The sequence below is a fragment of the Saimiri boliviensis genome, chromosome 13, assembly GCF_048565385.1.
Source record: "Saimiri boliviensis isolate mSaiBol1 chromosome 13, mSaiBol1.pri, whole genome shotgun sequence".
NCBI lineage: Eukaryota > Metazoa > Chordata > Mammalia > Primates > Cebidae > Saimiri > Saimiri boliviensis.
This window is the reverse complement of record NC_133461.1, coordinates 104,070,830-104,090,052: the sequence shown is the minus strand read 5'-3', so window position 1 is coordinate 104,090,052 and position 19,223 is coordinate 104,070,830. Positions and strand designations below refer to the sequence as shown.

The 19,223-nt window shown below is 36.2% G+C and overlaps 1 protein-coding gene across 17 annotated transcripts in view; it reads right to left on the bottom strand.

Moving 5' to 3' along the window:
* Positions 1 to 19,223, bottom strand: part of HMBOX1 (homeobox containing 1) — a 167,379-nt gene that overhangs the window by 20,479 nt on the left and 127,677 nt on the right. For all 17 annotated transcript variants that reach the window (XR_012513306.1, XM_074384137.1, XM_039461137.2 and 14 more), the window contains exon 6: positions 15,675 to 15,828. Coding sequence is in view for 16 of the 17 variants with exons in the window: in XM_074384137.1 (XP_074240238.1) it covers positions 15,675 to 15,828 (154 nt within the window). In the remaining variant the exon portion in view is untranslated. The remainder of the gene's footprint in view (positions 1 to 15,674; positions 15,829 to 19,223) is intronic.

Genomic DNA, 19,223 nt, shown 5'->3' with positions numbered 1-19,223 from the left:
TCTCATATAAATGTTAAGAACTGCCTTCTATTTGTAGAGAGATACAGGAGGTATAGTTCAATATGTTCCACCCAAGTCTTTCCATAAGGAGTATAAAAGAGGATAAACTCCTTTTAAAATACAACTTCCAGCATAATTAATTCCAAAATTTATAGTGTATTCTTCCAGCATGTTCTCTTAGAACAGCAATTACATCAGAAGAGAGGGAAAGGAAGACCAGCTTGCCAGGGGTTGCAGTGATGGCAAAATGACCTAAGGGAGGGCAGAGTGCATGTTTTACATCCTCATTCGAGACCAGGACAAACATTACATTTTAAACGATTCAACTCTGCTCCCAAAAAATGTTTTTCTATGGATGAAAATGATATAATGTTCTAAGGAAAACAACACTGAGGCATTCAAAAGTAGTTTTCCTGCTTTTTTGAGTCATTTTGATTGGATCACTTTAAATCTTTTGATTATTTTTTATCATCAAATTGATATGAATGCCTTACAATTTTAACCAAATTAGAAAATGCTGCACTACTGTATCTTACACCTTGAGTCTAACAGGTATGGTGGGGGAAAGAGGGTGGCAACATTTTCTAATTCTGTTAAAGTTATAGGATCTTCTTAAATATTCAATTCAATCAAGTTCAAGTGACACTGTAATATCAGACTTTATACATACCACTATGCCAGCCTGTAGACCAGCTGAGTATAATCAAACCTTAGCCCAAAATAAAAACTGTACCATTGAAATACCAAGCAAACTTTACTTAGCAGATGGTGAAATCATTCATTCTGGCAAAGATATTGCCCAAATTTTCATTCTACCAATGCACCTCTACAATAGAAGTCAGTTAAAGAAAAACTGAATTTATGACTTTTGTTAACAATGACCTGTGTAACACAAATCAGCACAAAAAAAAAAAAAAAAAAACTGGTCAAAAGATTTGTTTTTCCTAATTGAAAATGACTGGAATTTCAAGATATTTCCTTGATCAGGGAGAAAGGGGAATCTTATTCAGGCTTCTGTGTTTAAGAAGGAAGGCTAGAAAGATTTTTCAAAACAGTTTCAAGTTTTTAATTCCCAGGACGTTTTACAAATATTAACATAAAATCCACCCCTCGCCCCCAAAATAGTTTGAATCACTGGCATAAAAGAGTTATTATTTCTGTTTTACATCTGGAGGAAAGTGGCACCAATGACCCCAAAAACTGATTAATAAAATTTTTTTTTGGTTATTAAAAGAACATACTTCAGCATAGATACAAATGAGGATGCTTCGAAAAAGACAAATGTTGCAAATGTCACAACATATGGTCATTGCTAATCTGGCTGCAACCTACTCACCCAGCCTCATTTCCCACCCGACTGAGCAGTCTCATTTTTCCAGCCTCCGTGCCTTTGCACATGCTGCTCCCGATACAGGCCATGCCATTCTTCCTCTTCTCAACCCACTGAAACCGTACCGCTTTCCAAGACCCCACTCCACTGTCACCTCACGGTTTCCTTTCCTTGCAACACTTTCCTGTGTCCTTATTGTACTTGGTACCCATCTTTTGTGTGACATTTTTAACCTAACTCCTCCAATGGACTGAGCCTGCCAGGGCTACGAGCTAATCATTCCATACTCCTCAGTACCAGGTACAGTGTGAGGAGCAACACTATTAGAAAAGGTATGTTCCTAAAGCCATACCAAAGCACTCCTATTAGACAGCCATGGTTATAACAATTTCCATAAGGATACACAGCTGGTGAATAAGAGCATAGGGCCTGGAGCACCAGCTGTTCTAACTCCAAAGTCTGTGTTTTCAACTATGTCATCAGAAAAAAAACAAAAAGATAAGAAGTAAAAAAAAAAAAAAGTACAAATTATTCAATATTTAAGACACATATTTACTTCTCTCAATATTTATCTTTGGATATTTATGGCTTTTTACATTATAATATACTGTTTCTTATTTTGCTTAACATTATTTGATTTACATTTTTATTCAAATTTACATAGGCCATATCTGTCATCTTACCATGATAATCTACTTGATAAATTAATCATCACAGACTTAGCCACTTGCTATAAAGCTATCAGAGTTAAATGTAAGGAAGCTGAAAAAACATTCACTGAATTGGTCAGACACATGGGCTCTTTGATATGAAATATGCAGAAGATACCCTTAGCTAGTTCACTTAATTCAGCAGCAACATAATAAAAATGAAAAGGAAATGTAAGCTTATTTCCAACTGTAAAGCACTGAAACAAGTTTTAGAGAAAAACTGAAAAATAACAAAAGATGATTTCTTCTAAGCAGTAGGAAGGTGAGTTTTTAGTTTTCTCATTTGTAAGGAAGAAGGAAATAATTCTAACTACCTAGACTGATAAGATGGTAGGTGAACAATAATTTCTTTACATTTTCAGATTGCAGCAACCTCAAGATATTTCATTTCTATAATTTTTATAACCGTAAAAACTGAGGGAACCAGAATCCAAGCTGACTGCTAAACAAAACACTAAGGTAGATCATGAGAATATGCATTAAAACAGTCCTGAAGAACTGCTCTTCTGCCAAAACTTATAGAGGTGATTTTGTTTTTTGAAGTTAGTCTGTTCATGTTGTTATGCTAAGAATCAGTTATTTTCCAAAGATTTAATTCTAGGGTGGGAAATATTTTCTTATCCAAAGCCAGAGTTTCAGAGAAAACAAAGGCTCTACATAAAACAATAAATTATTTAGAATAACAACAGAGTGATATAATAATAATTTTAATAATTTGAAGGATCTTTTAAGAAGTTATGTAACATTTAGTAATTGCTTTTAAAAATAGGTATTGACCAATTTGCTTTTTACATGGAGAGAAAAAAAAAATGAAACTGGAACCTAATACTTTATTCAGAAAGTGTAAGATACACTAAAGCATATACTTCAGTTTTACATTATATTCAACAAAACTAAGAACAGATTTGGAGGGTAGAGGGTGTGCTTAAAAGAAAAAAAAAGTATAAGAGAAAAGAAGAAAGAAATGGCCATTTTCACAATATTGATTCTTCCTAACCATGAGCATGGAATGTTTCTCCATCTGTTTGTGTCCTCTCAACATTCCATGCTTATGGTTAGGAAGAATCAGCATCGTGAAAATGGCCATAATGCCCAAAGTAATTTACAGATTCAATACTATCCCCATCAAGCTACCAATGACCTTCTTCACAGAACTGGAAAAAAACACCTTAAACTTCATATGGAACCAAAAGACAATCTGCATAGCCAAGTCAGTTCTAAGCAAAAAGAACAAAGCAGGAGGCATCACACTACCTGACTTCAAACTACACTGCAAGGCTACAGTAATCAAAACAGCATGGTACTGGTACCAAAACAGAGATACGGGCCAATGGAACAGAACAGAGGCCTCGAAGGCAATGCCACACATCTACAACCATCTGATCTTGACAAACCACACAAAAACAAGCAATGGGGAAAGGATTCCCTGTTTAATAAATGGTGTTGGGAAAACTGGCTAGCCATGTGCAGAAAGCAGGTCCTGGATCCCTTCCTGACACCTTACACTAAAATTAACTCCAGATGGACTAAAGACTTAAGCATAAGACCTAACATCATAAAAGTGCTAGAAGAAAATCTAGGCAAAACCATTCAGGACATAGGCATAGGCAAGGACTTCATGACTAAAACACCAAAAGCACTGGCAACAAAAGCCAAAATAGACAAATAGGATCTCATTAAACTCCAAAGCTTCTGCACAGCAAAACAATTATTAGAGTGAATCCACAACCAATAGAATAGGAAAAAATTTTTGCAATCTACCCATCTGACAAAGGGCTAATATTCAGAATCCACAAATAACTAAAACAGATTTATAAGAAAAAAACAAGCCCATTCAAAAGTGGCGAAGGATATGAACAGACACTTTACAAAAGAAGACATATATGAGACCAACAAACATATGAAAAAATACTCATCATCACTGGTCATTAGAGAAATGCAAATCAAAACTACACTGAGATACCATCTCATGCCAGTTAGAATGACGATCATTAAAAAATCTGGAGACAACACATGCTAGAGAGGATGTGGAGAAATAGGAACACTTTTGCACTGTTGGTGGGAGTGTAAATTAGATTCCTCAAGGACCTAGAAACAGAAATTCCATTTGACCCAGCAATCCCATTACTGGGTATATATCCAAAGGATTATAAATCGTTCTATTGTAAGGACACTTGCACACGAGTGTTCACTGCAGCACTGTTTACAATGGCAAAGACTTGGAACCAAACCAAATGCCCATCGATGATAGACTGGACAGGGAAAATGTGGCACATATACCCCATGGAATACTATGCAGCCATAAAAAACAATGAGCTCATGTCCTTTGTAGGGACATGGATGAACCTGGAAATCATCATTCTCAGCAAACTGACACAAGAACAGAGAACCAAACACCGCATATTCTCACTCATAGGCGGGTGCTGAACAATAAGAACACATGGACACAGGGAGGGGAGCATCACACACTGGGGTCTGTTGGGGGGCACTAGGGGAGGGACAGTGGGGGGTGGGGAGTTGAGGAGGGATAGCATGGGGAGAAATGCCAGATACAGGTGATGGGGAGGAAGACAGCAAACCACATTGCCATGTATGTACCTATGCAACAATCTTGCATGTTCTTCCCATGCACCCCAAAACCTAAAACACAGTAAAAATATATATATAAAATAAAGAAAAAAAAAAAGAAATGGACAGAAGTTTTTCTAACTAAAATATCAGAAGGTGAGGAAGAGGAAGATACAGAAAGGAGTTTAGGAATTAAAATTTAAAAATTAAGGGGACCTGAGAGAAATAAGAAGTAAACAAAGAAACAAAGAGAAGACATTTGGGTTCAATGAAATAAGGGCTTTTGTCCTCCTTATCTTTGTGTCCCAATTCTTAGTCTAAATCTCAGTAACAGTCAATAAATGTTAAAGAATCACATAAAAGTTAAGGAAGAAAGAAAAAAAAAGTTAAGGAAGATAAAAGGCTGAGTTCAATAAGTAGAATTATTTTTCAAATCATATTTTATGGTTCCCATAACTAAGGTCTCCAAATAAGTAACTTAATCTCATTTCTTCTGTGAACTTAACCAAGTTAATTAGTCTCTTTGAGTTACAGGTTCTTGATCTAAACAAGAAACTGTTTGAACTAGATGATCTTTACGGTCACTTCCTTATTCTCTGCAGTAATGATGACCAAATATAGGTAAATGAAATCAAAGGAAGGTTCTCAGCTCAAACCTGGACTGCTTAAATGCAATCAGTGGTCAGTAGATGCAAGTTATATTTTTTTTGTACAACAAGAGCAAAAGTCCCTTATTGTTCACATGATATAAGCTGCTGCTCAAAGAAACATCCAGATAGGTTTTAATTTCTCAGAAGAGCAACGTTAGAAAGGATTTATAAGTATTTCTGCTCCAATTATTCTTCCAGCTAGGTGTAATCTTACTGACATTAGAAGGGTCTCCAACTCCATGATTTCTGCATAAGTGATATAAATATTGGAACATCATCCAAAATAATGAAAGATATAAACAAAATAGCATCACAATCGCAATGCCAAAACAAAGCAAGGATACTGCTAAGGAACAAAAACGTGATTATTTTTAGCTGACAATTAAGAAAGCCTCAAATGATATAAAGCAAACAAGAAAAAATATATTAAAATGTAGCTTCATGAAATGAGAGCAGAAGTGGAGAGAGCTTCTTGGGTAAATATTTTGAAAATCTCCCAGTGGTTAATAAAGGCAATAAAAGAATAACAGGAAGTGACACTGGGAAAAAGGGCAGCTTACTATTACTCAGAGAATGCTATAAAAGAACACAGAAGAAACTGATCCTCCACAGTCACTTCAAGCTTGCACCTATGAGCCTCTTTTGTCTTTCTTTACACATATGAAAGCATTTCTGTAGATCATCATATCATCGCTCAGCATATTTCAGAGTCAGAAGACTAGGAAAAGGAATGTTCTTTGCAGGTCAGAGTTTTGATGACTGGCAAAACACTAAGGGAGTTGCACTGCAGTTGTCTGAGCCACACCCAGTCCGCAGTTAAATATAGAATTTAGTTTCTGGAACTGTTAGTATTAACCTTCACTAAAAAAAATTAAAAGTAAAAAGGAGAAAGAAAAGAAACTGAAAGGAAAGTCTATGTACTGATAAACTGTCCTGGGAAGAATTCCAAAATGCAGTAAAGACCAAGAAAATTAAATGACAGAAACCTCAAGTAATGTTCTAGAAATCACTTTACAAGTTGATTTGTCTCTTCCATGGTAGTTCTCCCGGGATGTATAGCACCCTTGAATAAAATCCACTTGGTTACTAGATGCATATGTCTAATTCAGATTATATGCGTGTCAGGTTAACAGCAGTGACACCAAATTTAGAACTACGATATAATTTTGGTTTTTTATACTATTGTGGTTGTGATTCTGTTTTTGCTCATGAAGACATACTTTTATTCTAAGACCTGATTTTTTAGATGTTTAAATTTGGGGAAAGAGATAGTTTCAAGCTGAAATTTTTAGTGCTGATTCCTTGCCTGGCAGAATATTTTGGATTAATTTTTTACAGCTGTTTTGGAGAGTGACAGAGGTTAAAACAACCAAAACAAAATATTTGCCATGTAATTTCAAAGGATTCTAAAGCTTTACTAATGATATGGTTTTATATTGCCCACTGAAGATGAACATGAAAAAAATTTAGTAACAAAAAACATATTAAATATACTTATCCATAAGAAAAAAACGTGCAATCGTTTTACTTACAAACACACATTTGCCTTCATTAGCATTTAATTTGCATGTTCCTGGATACACTCAAATACAGGGTCATCATTCAGCTGATTAAAAATGATAGCAATAAGTAACCTTTTCATACAAATTTGACCCCAAAGCTGATACTGTTAACCACTATATTCTACTGCTTCTACTGATCACTGCTAGGTATTCTCACATTTATTCCTGCATCCACTCAAAGCTTTTTTACAAGTTGTTGCTTCTCTTTCCTTCTTGCTTAGTTGGGTTAAAAAACCTACAAGGAGATTTGGAAGCTTATTTTACCTTCTCCCCTAGCTAGGTCTTATTCTTCTGTGTCCCAATCACATACCCTAATGCTCCAGAGACAAACGTGTTTCCAAATATAAAGGAATACCTAGCTCAACTTGCTGAAGGATTGGTAAGAAAAGAGTACATTAGAAGTCACCCTCCTAAGGCCATGAAGCCTCCAAAACTTGACATAAACCCTCTCTTCAGATCTACTCCTTTCATTCCTCTCACCCTAAAATCCATCTATTCTCTCTATCCCTAGCACTTTGCCTCACAGCCATCAAGTACTTCACTGAATGAATGAACAAAGAGACACCTTTACAGAATCACTTTTAAGCATTACATTATTTGCATATGGAGATATTTCAGACATACATTACAGATGACTTTTTTCCCCTTGAGAATATGTAAACTACTTGAAGTAAGCCTAGCTTAGTGCTAACACATAGCAAATGCTTTATTAAGAAAATGAATAAATATTAGACAATTATTTTATCCATTAAAATCTAGTCAGGTCCTCTTTTTAAAATAAGAAAATCCTCTTTAATTATAAAAATTTTAAACCCACACAAATAAACCCACAATCCCCTACATACCAGCTTCAATAACTATCAACCATTTTGCCATTCTTGTTTCATTTCCCAGTTACAATCCCCATATGCTCTTAAACAAATGGAAATTTGTAACATATATTAATCTAGGGGCATCAGACTTTAGAGTTAACAAAATCGAAGTCCACAAATTAAAAACAATCAGTGTATACCCAAATGAAAATAACATTCTTCTTGGTTAATAACAGGGACTCATATCTGTGACTAGCACTGGCTAAAGGTCTACATGTGACTGGGACACTTGTTAAGTTTTGCGGCCCCAGGAAGTTACTTATTCAACCTCTTTGAGCCTTGACTGCTTCATTAGAAAAAGGAGAAACCAGGACTGCAAATATGGAGGATAAATATATGTGAAGCTTCTAATGGTACACTGAATAAATGCTTTTTTTTAAAAAAGCAGCTTGATGTAATTCATATACCAAAAACTTCACTCACTTAAAGCATACAATTTAATAGTTTTCAGCATATTCGTAAGGTTGTACAAGCCCCTCTACAACTGTTTTAGAAATCTTCATCACCCTAAAGAGAAACACACACCCCTTAGCCATCACATCCCCAACTCAACACCCCTATCTTCCCCAGCCCTGGGTAACCCAATCATCTACTCTCTGTCTCTGTAGGTTTGCCTATTCCAGATACTTCATATAAATGGAATTATACAATATTGTCCTTTGTGACAATAAATGTTTCTGGAATTGAATATTTTAAAAGTCAAATATGTGGAATACACAGTGGAATGAGGTCAGAGAAGGAGAAAATGCACATATATATGAATGATGCACCAAGACACGTGCTAGGAAATATATATATCATTGAAGTGCTCTGGGGAGGGTAAGATGGAGGAAAATTCTGTGTGTGTGCGTCCACACACACATACATGGTAGCAAGTAGGTAGTTTGTGGACACTCTCCCCTGATTGCTTCATTTTCCTCATTTCCTTGCATGATGAGCAAGGTCATAATGAGAGAATGAGGATGGGGAATTTGCAGAGAGAGAAGAAAGTGTGAAGTAATCTTATAGTAGAGTGGGAAAAAATAAACCAGAAAGGCATAATATTAATTCTGCTTGGCAGAGTTAAAGACCCACTTGAGGTTCGTGGTCATGAATTTAAAATGAGATCGGTTAGCAGGGTTTTAAGTTTTTCTCCAGCCACATTTCCCTGCAAAAATGCAGAAACTGTGTAAGCGGAGATATTTAACCAGAGTTTATTCACACTCATGGCTTTAATTGTACCTCATATACTGGTGACTCCCAAATCTCCATTTCTAGTGCCACTGTAATCTCCTAACACAGAAAGCTTGAGGTGACTTCACAGTCAAAGCATTAAACTAGAAGAAGCTTAGTTGGAAAAAGAACACTGGTCTAACACTAGTTATGAGAAAGGCATTCTACTGTGTGATTTACACATATCATCTCTAATAATTCTCATAACTCTTCTCATAATAACTATCTTCACTTTACAGAAAGTGGAAATTCCCACAGGTTAACATAAAATGAATCTGGGACTAATTCCTAAGTCTGTGTGGTTCTGAAGTCTTTTTTTTTTTTTTTTTAAACTTCGTTATGATATTTAACTCTTGATAAATGTGGCAACTAGGGCCCAGAGATGCTGAATGATTTGCCCCAAGTGAAATCGTTTTCTAATGGCAGGTACTGTCTCCCAGATGCTATCACAATGCTAAGCTCTTATACTTCCTGCTTTGTCATTCCTATGTTCAACGTGTTAACTAGGTTAGATAGTTTTTCTTCTATTTTTTTTTTTTTTTTTTTTATGATATCTATCACTTTCTATCCATTTTCTATCCTTTCGCTTTTACAATATAGCTTAGGCCCTCAGCAGTCATGCAAAGGTTACTCTAATAGCTTCCTAAGCTGATCTCCATCTATCTCTCCAGTAATCCAGTGGTCCCCAACTGTTTTGGCACCAGTGGCCAGTTCTATGGAAGATATGGAAGACAGTTTTTCCACGGACTTGGTGGGGTATAGGGAGGGTGATTTAGGGACGAAAATGAATAGGGTCTGCACTCCTATGAGAATCTAATGCTGCCACTGATCCGACAGCAGGCGGAGCTCAGGCAGTTTGCTCTGCTGCCACGTGCCTCCTGCTGTGCCTGGGGGTTAGGGATCCCTTCTCTAACCATTTGCATATGAGTTAGTAACTTCCTTTTTCTGAGGCTCTTTTTTTTTTTTTTTTTTTTTTTTTGAGATAGAGTTTCCGCTCTTGTTGCCCAGGCTGGAGTGCAATGGCGCGATCTCGGCTCACCGCAACCTCCGCCTCCTGGGTTCAGGCAATTCTCCTGCCTCAGCCTCCTGAGTAGCTGGGATTACAGGCACGCGCCACCATGCCCAGCTAATTTTTTTGTATTTTTAGTAGAGACGGGGTTTCACCATGTTGACCAGGATGGTCTCAATCTCTTGACCTTGTGATCCACCCGCCTCAGCCTCCCAAAGTGCTGGGATTACAGGCTTGAGCCACCGCGCCCGGCCTTCTGAGGCTCTTATATATAAATTGCAAATAACAAAATACCTACAGTACAGAATTGTGAAGATTAAAAATAATTTCCTATAATTATCAATAAGATTAGTAACTGTATAGTAATTAAATTTCTATTCAAATGTATACTATTACTGCATTAAGATTTATGAGGCAGATACTATAACTTAAATATATTTTACATGTATTTCCCCTTGATTATATGCATGTAGTATGTGTTAAAATACATACTTGATTGATTTCTTGTCCATTATTCATACTCCCACCAATATTATCTAATAGACCAGTCTAATCAGATACATCTCCTACATAAGGCCCAAATGCCAACGATTATGGTATAATTAAGCATGGTACTTGTTTGATTACAGAATGCACAGTATAACCAAGTTCTGCATAATCAAAGTAGGAATGCTCCCAACATTAAAATGCCCTTTCTAAGATTCTCTAACTCGTGAACTCTCATCCCTCATATGACTGTAGCTAAAATATCACCACTCTGGTGAAGTTTTTCCTCTTTTCTCTACTTACTTACATCTCATGCGCCTTTCATTGTAACAGCATTTACTTCTCACTTCCAAAATTACTTACATGTTAGCTCCCTCCCTGCTGCCACACATTTGTGAGGGAGTATATTTTAGGGTAACCAAAGAGTTAAGGAGGGAAAGTTCTTTACAGAAGAATTCCAGCTGATTAATGTATAAGACATATACAAATTTCAATACAATTTTGTGACTCCTTATGGAAAAAATGACCAGGAAGCAGTCGTCAATGGATAACAAAACAGTGATTCTCATTCCTGGCTACATTTCAGAATCACTTGGGAACTTTTCAAAATATACCTCTGTCTAGGCTCTATATCCAGAGATTAAGATTCAGTCGGTCAGGGGTGAAGCCCCGTGACAGTTTTAAAAGCTCCTAAGGTGATCCTAATATGCATCTAGATTTAAGAATCACTGCTCTAAAAACTATCAGGTAGATGGTTAATGGGGAATTTTCTAATAAATTAATCAGGAAGATAACACTGAGTTCACTGATTAATCTTATGGTTACTAAAATTCAGGCTTATGTCTATAGTCCCAGTACTGCAGGAGGCCGACACAGGTGGATCACTTGGGCCTAGGAGTTCAAGACCAGCTTCGGCAACATGGCAAAACCCTGTCTCTATAAAAATATAAAAATTAGCCAGGCATAGTGGCACGTGCCTGTAGTCCCAGCTACTTGGGAGGCTGAGGTGGGAGAAACGCTTGAGCCCAGGAGTTTGAGGCTGCAGTGAGCTATGATCATGTTATTACACCCAGCCTGGGTGATAGAGCAAGACCCTGTATCAAAAAGGGAAAGGGGCTGATAAAAATGTTCTAAAACTGACTGAGGTTATGGTTGCATAATTCTGTGAATATACTCAAAAGCATTAAATTGTATACTTTAAATAGATGAATTCTATCTCATTAAGCCTTTTGTTTTTTAAATCAAGATAAATTTCTGTCTATGCAAACAGACACACAGAAGACTACAGTGTTTTATTTCTTTTGATTTTATATTATTCTTTTCCCTTGCACTGACAATCTTGTTTCCTAACAACATTAATATGACTATTTATCTTTACCTACATCTATATTTATACCTACCAAGCTGTGTAAATAAAAATAGTTCCTGAACAGCAGTATCTGCACTACCAAATTCAGTAAAAACTGTGTAAGATTATTGGTGTTTGTTTTTATTCTTAAACTCTTTCCCACTTGGAAGTATAGTGAAATTACTGTGTTATAAACACATGACAGAATTCTAGAGTGTTTAAGTCAATATTTTGATACACAGGTTTGTTTCATTTTAGTTATTTTTTAAGGACCACCTTCCCCACCCCCCACCTCCATTTTTCCCCAATTTTAAATGTTGTTTTATAATTATGTAATTTAGTTACAGGTCAAAACAAAAGTATTTTCAGAGAAATCTAGCTTCTACCTCTCCCTCTTCTAAGTTGTTTCTCTTTTATTGATAACCATTTTATTTTATGGTTTATTCCTCCATTTTAAATAAGTTATAAGCAAATACATAAATGATAGCTTTGTACTATATACAGATGATTCTGCCTTGTTTTTAACTTAATGTTATATCCTGAAGACCACTGTATATAATTTTTCGTTCTTTATCTTTTTAGTACTCCATTACATGGGCTTCAACATCCAATTATGGATATGCTATAATTTATTGACCTAATCACTGTACAGTAACTATAGACATAAAGACATCTTCAATATTTTGAAATTAGTAAAAACATTGTTGTTATCTTTTCACAGTTCTGCCAGTATATCTCTAAGATTTTTCCTTTTCTTTTTTTTCTTGACATAGGGTCTTGCTCTGTCACCCAGGCTGGAGTACAGTGGTGTGATCACGGTGCACTACAGCCTCAAACTCCTGGGCTCAAGCAATCCTCCTACCTAAGCCTCCCGAGCAGCTGGGACTACAGGTGCACATTACCTCACCTGGATAATTTTTTGTATTTTTTTGTAGAGATGGAGTCTCATTACGTTGCCTAGGCTGGTCTCAAAATCCTAACCTCAAGTGGTTCTTCCATCTCAGACTCCCAAAGGGTTGGGATTTACAAATGTGAGCCACTGGCCCTAAGATAATTTTCTTGAAGTAGGAATGTCAGGTCAAAGGGTAAACTCATAGGTAATTTTCCTTGGTATCGCTGAATCCCCTTCCATGAAGTTGTTTCATTTTGGATTTCTACAAGTAATATATGAGAGTTTCTGTTTCTCTACAGCCCAATCATAGAAAATGTTGCTAAACTTCTGGATTTTTGTCAATACAGTAAGTGAGAAATGGTATCTCAATGTAGTTTTAATTTGAATTTCTCTATGAATTAGATTGAATATATTTTTATATCTTCAAGGACCATTTGCATTTTGTTCTCTTATCTTTAGCCCAAAAAAGATAAAGTTGTTGGTCTTCTCTCTTTTAAGAGCCTTTATTAGGGATAACAAAAGTTGCAATTTTTTTTTCCCAATTTGTCTTTTACTTTGCTTAGCTTTTTCTCCCTCCAAAATTTTTCTTTTAATTTATGTAATCATATTTATCAATCTTTTCCCTTAAGGCTTTTAGATTTTGAGTCACAGGAAATATTTTTCCCAGTTCCAGGATATAAAGGGACCACTCATGTTTTCTTCTTATTTATATGGATTCACTTCTTGGATTCATTTGAAATTTATCTTGATGTGTAAAGAATGAAATAATTTTTGACTTTTTAAAAATTTCATTTTTATTTTTGAGATAGGACCTACGTCACCCAGGTTGGGGTACAGTGGTGCAATCCCCGCTCACTGTAACCTCAAGCTCCTGAGTTCAAGCAATCCTTTCATGTCAGCCTCCTGAGTAACTAGGAATGCAGGTATATGCCACCACGTCCAGATATTTTTAGAATTTTTGGTAGAGATGGAGTTTTGTTATGTTGCCCAGGCTGGTCTCAAACTCTTGGCCTCAAGGGATCCTCCTGCCTTTGCCTCCCAAAGCCAAAATTATAGGTGTAAACCACCATGTCTGGCCTTACTTTTGTCTTATACTAACATTCGAGTGAGGCTCACTTTGTTGGTTTTACAGTCTATGCATATGCATTTATTCCTCCATTCGGTCAAGGAAAAAAATATTATGTGTCATGCTAATGGTAGGAATTTTCATTTTGAAAAACAAAAATTTCCATTTTTACAGAATAAAAGTCATACTGTGACCTTCTGTACTATTATTTTGAAAGGCTTTCTGCATTTTTGCAACTATTGGCATAAACCACATCCTCTTTCTAGTGGTGCCAGGTAACATAAAATTAAGCCAAAGATCACCAACTCCTGGATTAGATAAAGCCACTTATTAATTAAAATTAATGTTAAAAAGAGTAAATTAAGACTAAATAGGAGTCATAGAATAGGGTAAATGCTCAATATCTTTTTAATTAAAATTCAGTGTGATTCTGTGACTAATTCTTGTCGCTGGGGAAAAATAAGAATCCCTAAATTTGTGAGGTGCAATCCTGAAAATGCATTAGGAATATCACCTATTGATAGTAATGTCATCAATTTTTAACTTAATTCTTTCTCATGCTGACATTCTGTGATAAATATATACTGGTATTTTCATGAAAAAACTAACTGGCCAAATCACTAGGAAATTAGAACTTAACACCAGGTAGAAACAAATACCAAAAGGAAAATGTACAATACTGCAAATAATTTAAGTTAGACATTATTTTAATTCTCATCTGCTGTGTGCCAAGTTCTAAAGAAATTTTCAAAAAGAATAAAAATTTCTAGATGAGAAAAGTAGAGGAGACTGTGAACGTCAGGTCTCCAGGACAATAATGTCTCATTCTTTCACTTTAATGACTCCAGCACATAAGGATTCATTATTCAGTGAATGGCTTCTGCTCTTATCTATAATAAAGTGAGGAAAGGAATAGATGACAACATCAATGGATAACCTACAGTCTCATTTTGGATACTGGATCTATCCTTCACCTTAAGCAAACCTATTAATTTCAACTACATCACACGAACAAAAATGTCTGAATTTTGGCATTTTAAATCTCCCTCTCTTTCAGTTAGTGAAGTTCATGAGCTGGGAAATAATCAGAATGTAGCAGGATGAGAGATGGCGCTTAGCTGACATACTGGCTATCAAAAAATTTCATTTTAGACATGAAGTTAAACCTCAGAGTTTCTGACCTAAACACAGTTAGCTGGGTTTAGGTCTTCTGACTCTGAGTCCAGTGCCCTGTCCAATATACCATTCTACAAGTCAGGTCAGACAAGAAAAATGTACAGCTGGAACATTATTACGATGTTGACTATAAACAAAATTCCACTGAAACAAAATTCTGTGAACATCACTTACAAGTAGATGACAAAGATAATTCTGCTATAGGATCTATGCTAAGTATGCCAAAATTTCACATTCATAATTAATTTATACCATTTCAGATGGGAAAACTGAAGCTAAGGTCAAATTCAGGTTAAAAAACAAAATAACTGAGTACCAGGTACTGGTGTTAGAATGAGAGCATAAATTACTAAATCACAGTCAAAAGTAAGTATGTTTAACCTCTGGGACAATGCTTACTCAGACCACACTCATTATTAAAGAAAGTTGAATCTCAGTAGTCTCCTATACACAATTATTCAATATTTTTGATAAAAAGAAGACTTCAAAGAGTTTTTCCAAAATGTAATACAAAGATCTGAATTCAAAAATTATTTACTCTAACATTTCTTAAATTATTGGGGACAGTATTATAAGTAAAATAAATTGATAGACGCTAACTCCAGCTTTATGAATTCTCAATGCTAAGATCACCTTATTTCAATAATACAGCACTTACAATATTCCAAAGTACTTTTAGAGATAGAACCTAGATACTAAATTTCTTGTTTGACATGAAAACTATCCCAATCTATCCAAAGTTGGTATTTTCCCTAAGTTTGGGAGATTTCTCATAGAAAAAGGTGACATATACCTTTCCATAACAGCCAGGCACTCCTTTCTCCAGGTAAATCGACTCCCTCGTCGTAGTCGGAAAGTACCAGATGTGGCAGAGACTGGGGGAGGTGTTTGTCTCCATTCAGGGTCTTCTATTGGAATGGGGGCTGGTCTCATACTTAGTGTGGCCCCTGAAATAAACAAGACATTTTTAGCAAATATCTTGCAGTTTCTTTAAACCATTATGACATCTATCTCTTTATGGGAATGGGGAAGTATGGTCTTTGGCTTAGTGTCAACTTTTTGTATCTTCCTCTGAAAAATTTCTTTTGAAATTCCTGCTTTATAGTTACACTCTTTTTGAACAATATACCTTAGATGTTCAGAATCTTTCATTACCATTCACACAAATTATGAGCTCTTAAGGAATTTATGCAGGTAGAAAATAACCCTAATTCTTGTAAACTCTTTTTTTTTTTTTTTTAAAGGATCAAATATAGCACGAAAGAAGGAAAGATGATATTTGATGTGCTTTTTGTCCAACTAATTCAGGTCTCTATAAGTTTACCTGTTGATGCTATACTAGATTCTGTTACCTCTTGAACATAATCAAATTTCAATGAGAAATATCTATAATTGAGACATTTTACTAATTCGGATTACTCCTTTCTCAAATAGCTTGAACTGCCAATGATGCATTTATTCATTCGTTCACCATTTATCAAGTCCCTTTCAAGTGGCTTGCTCTGGGGTAGAAACTAAGAATAAAACCGGGAAAGCAACATTGTCTCTGCCCTCCATGAACTTATTTCATACTTTCAATGTAACTTGGCATGCTTTCACAGAGTTCAGTCCCTGGCTACCCCACTCTTCTTTCACTCCTTACACTGTTAAATTCATCTTCCTAAAGCATAATTATGATCATATCAGCCTTCTGATCAAAACCCTTCAAAAAATTCTCTCTGCCTGTGGTTTAATTTAAACTCTTAACACAGCTGTAGAAAGACATGTTAGAATGTGTAGGGTTTATGCAAATATTAGTAAATATATTAATTCTGTTAATGAATATTTATATTTATTTCTTCCTTATTAAAGGATTAATACTCTCTTTATTGTACCTTGCAAATAATACCATGGATAGTATTTCTACTTCAAGACTTACAGATCTATTGTAGATACCCTTCTTAATAGCTACATCTTTTGATGTATTCTCTTCCACAGATGTCCAATTTGTTAATCAATCCTGATGTTCCTTTTCAAACCTACTGTCCTGCAGTCTTTCCCAGCTCAGTAACTAAACAGCCACTCTTCAAACTGCTCAGCTCAAAATTCTCAAATTAATCTTTCACTTCTCTAATTCCCCCATATATTACATAACCAATTCATAGGCAAGTTCATCTTCAAAATATTTCCAGTATCAGACCAATTTTATTCCTTGCACTGCTAACTACTTTTAGAACACTTCAGCATCATCTCTCATAATCATGGCTTCCTGGGACAAGTTTCAAAGATGGCTCTTCACAGTAAGTCACACCTCTGGCTAATCATGCCCTTGAATCTGGGCTAGTCATGATGACAGACAGGTTTTGAGCAAGAAAACCTAAACAATTCAAAGCTATGTTATCAGAAGATTTGAAATTTCTGCCTAGGTCTCCTAAAATGCTTGCGCTGGGGGAAATCAGTGGCTATATAAGAAGTCTGACTAACCTGAGACTATGATGTTGTAAGGAAGCCCAAAAGCTAGCCAGGTGGAGAGGCCAAATGGAGTGAAAGATGCTCTGATAGTCCCCAGGTGCTTGTGCCAACTCCACCCAGGTGCCAGCATTTGAGAGAAAAAGCCATCTTGGACACTGCAGCCACAGCAGACTCCACATGGAGAAGTGTAGAAACCAGTTGATAGAAACCAGGCCTCAGACTTCAGTCCCAGCACAGCCATGTGAATATCAACCTCCAAGGTCCCTAAGGATCCCTGCCTCCTGGTCTGCACACCTTTGTTTAGTCCCTTCCCACACGGCACCATGATTAGGCTGTACAACCAACAGCATGTAGCAGTGATGGCATGTCACTCCCAGGATCAGACTACAGAAGCCATCGTGGCATCTGTCTTGGATGCTTTCTCTCTTATTCACTCAAGGGAAAACTAGGTGCCATGTGTGAGGACACTCAGGCAGTGGATGGCGAGGCCCATGTTGTGAGGAACTGCTGTCTCTCACCAACAGGCAGTGAGGACCCGGGACCTGTCAACATCCATGTGAATGAGCTTCCAAGTAGATCATCCAGTCCCAATGACTGCAGCCAAGGCTGACAGCTGGGCTGCAACCTCTACAGAACTCTGCGCCGGAACCAACCAGCTAAGCCACTCCTGGATTCCTGATCTATAAAAACTATGAGATAATAAATGCTGGTTGTGTTAAGCTGTTAAAATTGTGGGTAGTTTGTTGTATAAGAACAGATAACTAATGAAAATAATCACAATCATCCCCCACTTGTTTATTTCCCTTTATCCCCCAATGCACTGAGTATTAATTATTCAAATGTATACATTTGGCAGCAAAATATTTCCCTTTAATATAGAGACTTCACTACTAATAAGAATGAGAATCTCTTCCTGTTTATTGACCATTTATATCTTTTCTTGTGAATTCCTGTTGTTCCTTTTTTTGCGGGGGGGAGGGGAGGTTGGTACATAGAAATCTTATCAATTGCTAGTCATACAGAATGCAATTTTTTTTTCTGGTCTGTCATTTGTGTTTTATGGTGTGCTTTGTGATCTTAATTTTTATACAATCAAATTTTTCAGTCTTTTGTTTTATGGCCAGTGGGTCTAAATATCACTCAGAGTATTTTTACATTTTTCATTTTGTGTTTCAGCCCTTAATATATATGTGATTTTCTAAAGCATGTGATGGAAAGTAAATATTTATTTAACATTTCTGCTCAAACAAGTAAGTTTGTCATCGCATAATGTTTTAGTGATTTAAAGCTCACCCTAAAACAGCGTTGGCAAATTATGCCCGCTACCTACTTTTGTAAATAAAATTTTACTGAAACATGGTTATGCTCATTCATTTGCAGATTGTCGATAGCTATGAAGAGCTGAGTGGCTATGATAGAGACCATATAGCCTGCAAAACCTAAAATATTTATTGTCTGGCCCTTTATATGAAGAGTTTGCTGACCCCTGGTTTAAAAACATTTCTGCTCTACCCAACATGAAACTCTAAACTGAAACCCTTCTTTAAACAATTTAAAAGGGTTTCATTCTGCCAAAATAAACTGGGAATTCACTCTGGGCCTAACTCAAAGTTAACAAAGTTTAGACATAAGCAGCAATTTGGGGGCTGGAGGGTTTCAACACTGTTTAGTGCTTTTCTGAAAACAAACAGGGATTATAGCACAGTGAGAGCTCTGGAATCTACCTAATTAAAATTACATAAATTTTATTTTACAGCAAGGGTGAAAAGAACTAAAACAGAGCCAACCGGTTATCATGGCTGATCAGGATAGGGGTAGAAATAGACGGGCTAAGGGAATATAACCTCTTGTCCAAGGGCTGACCCTAGTAAAGAAAGAGTTTCAGGGTGGC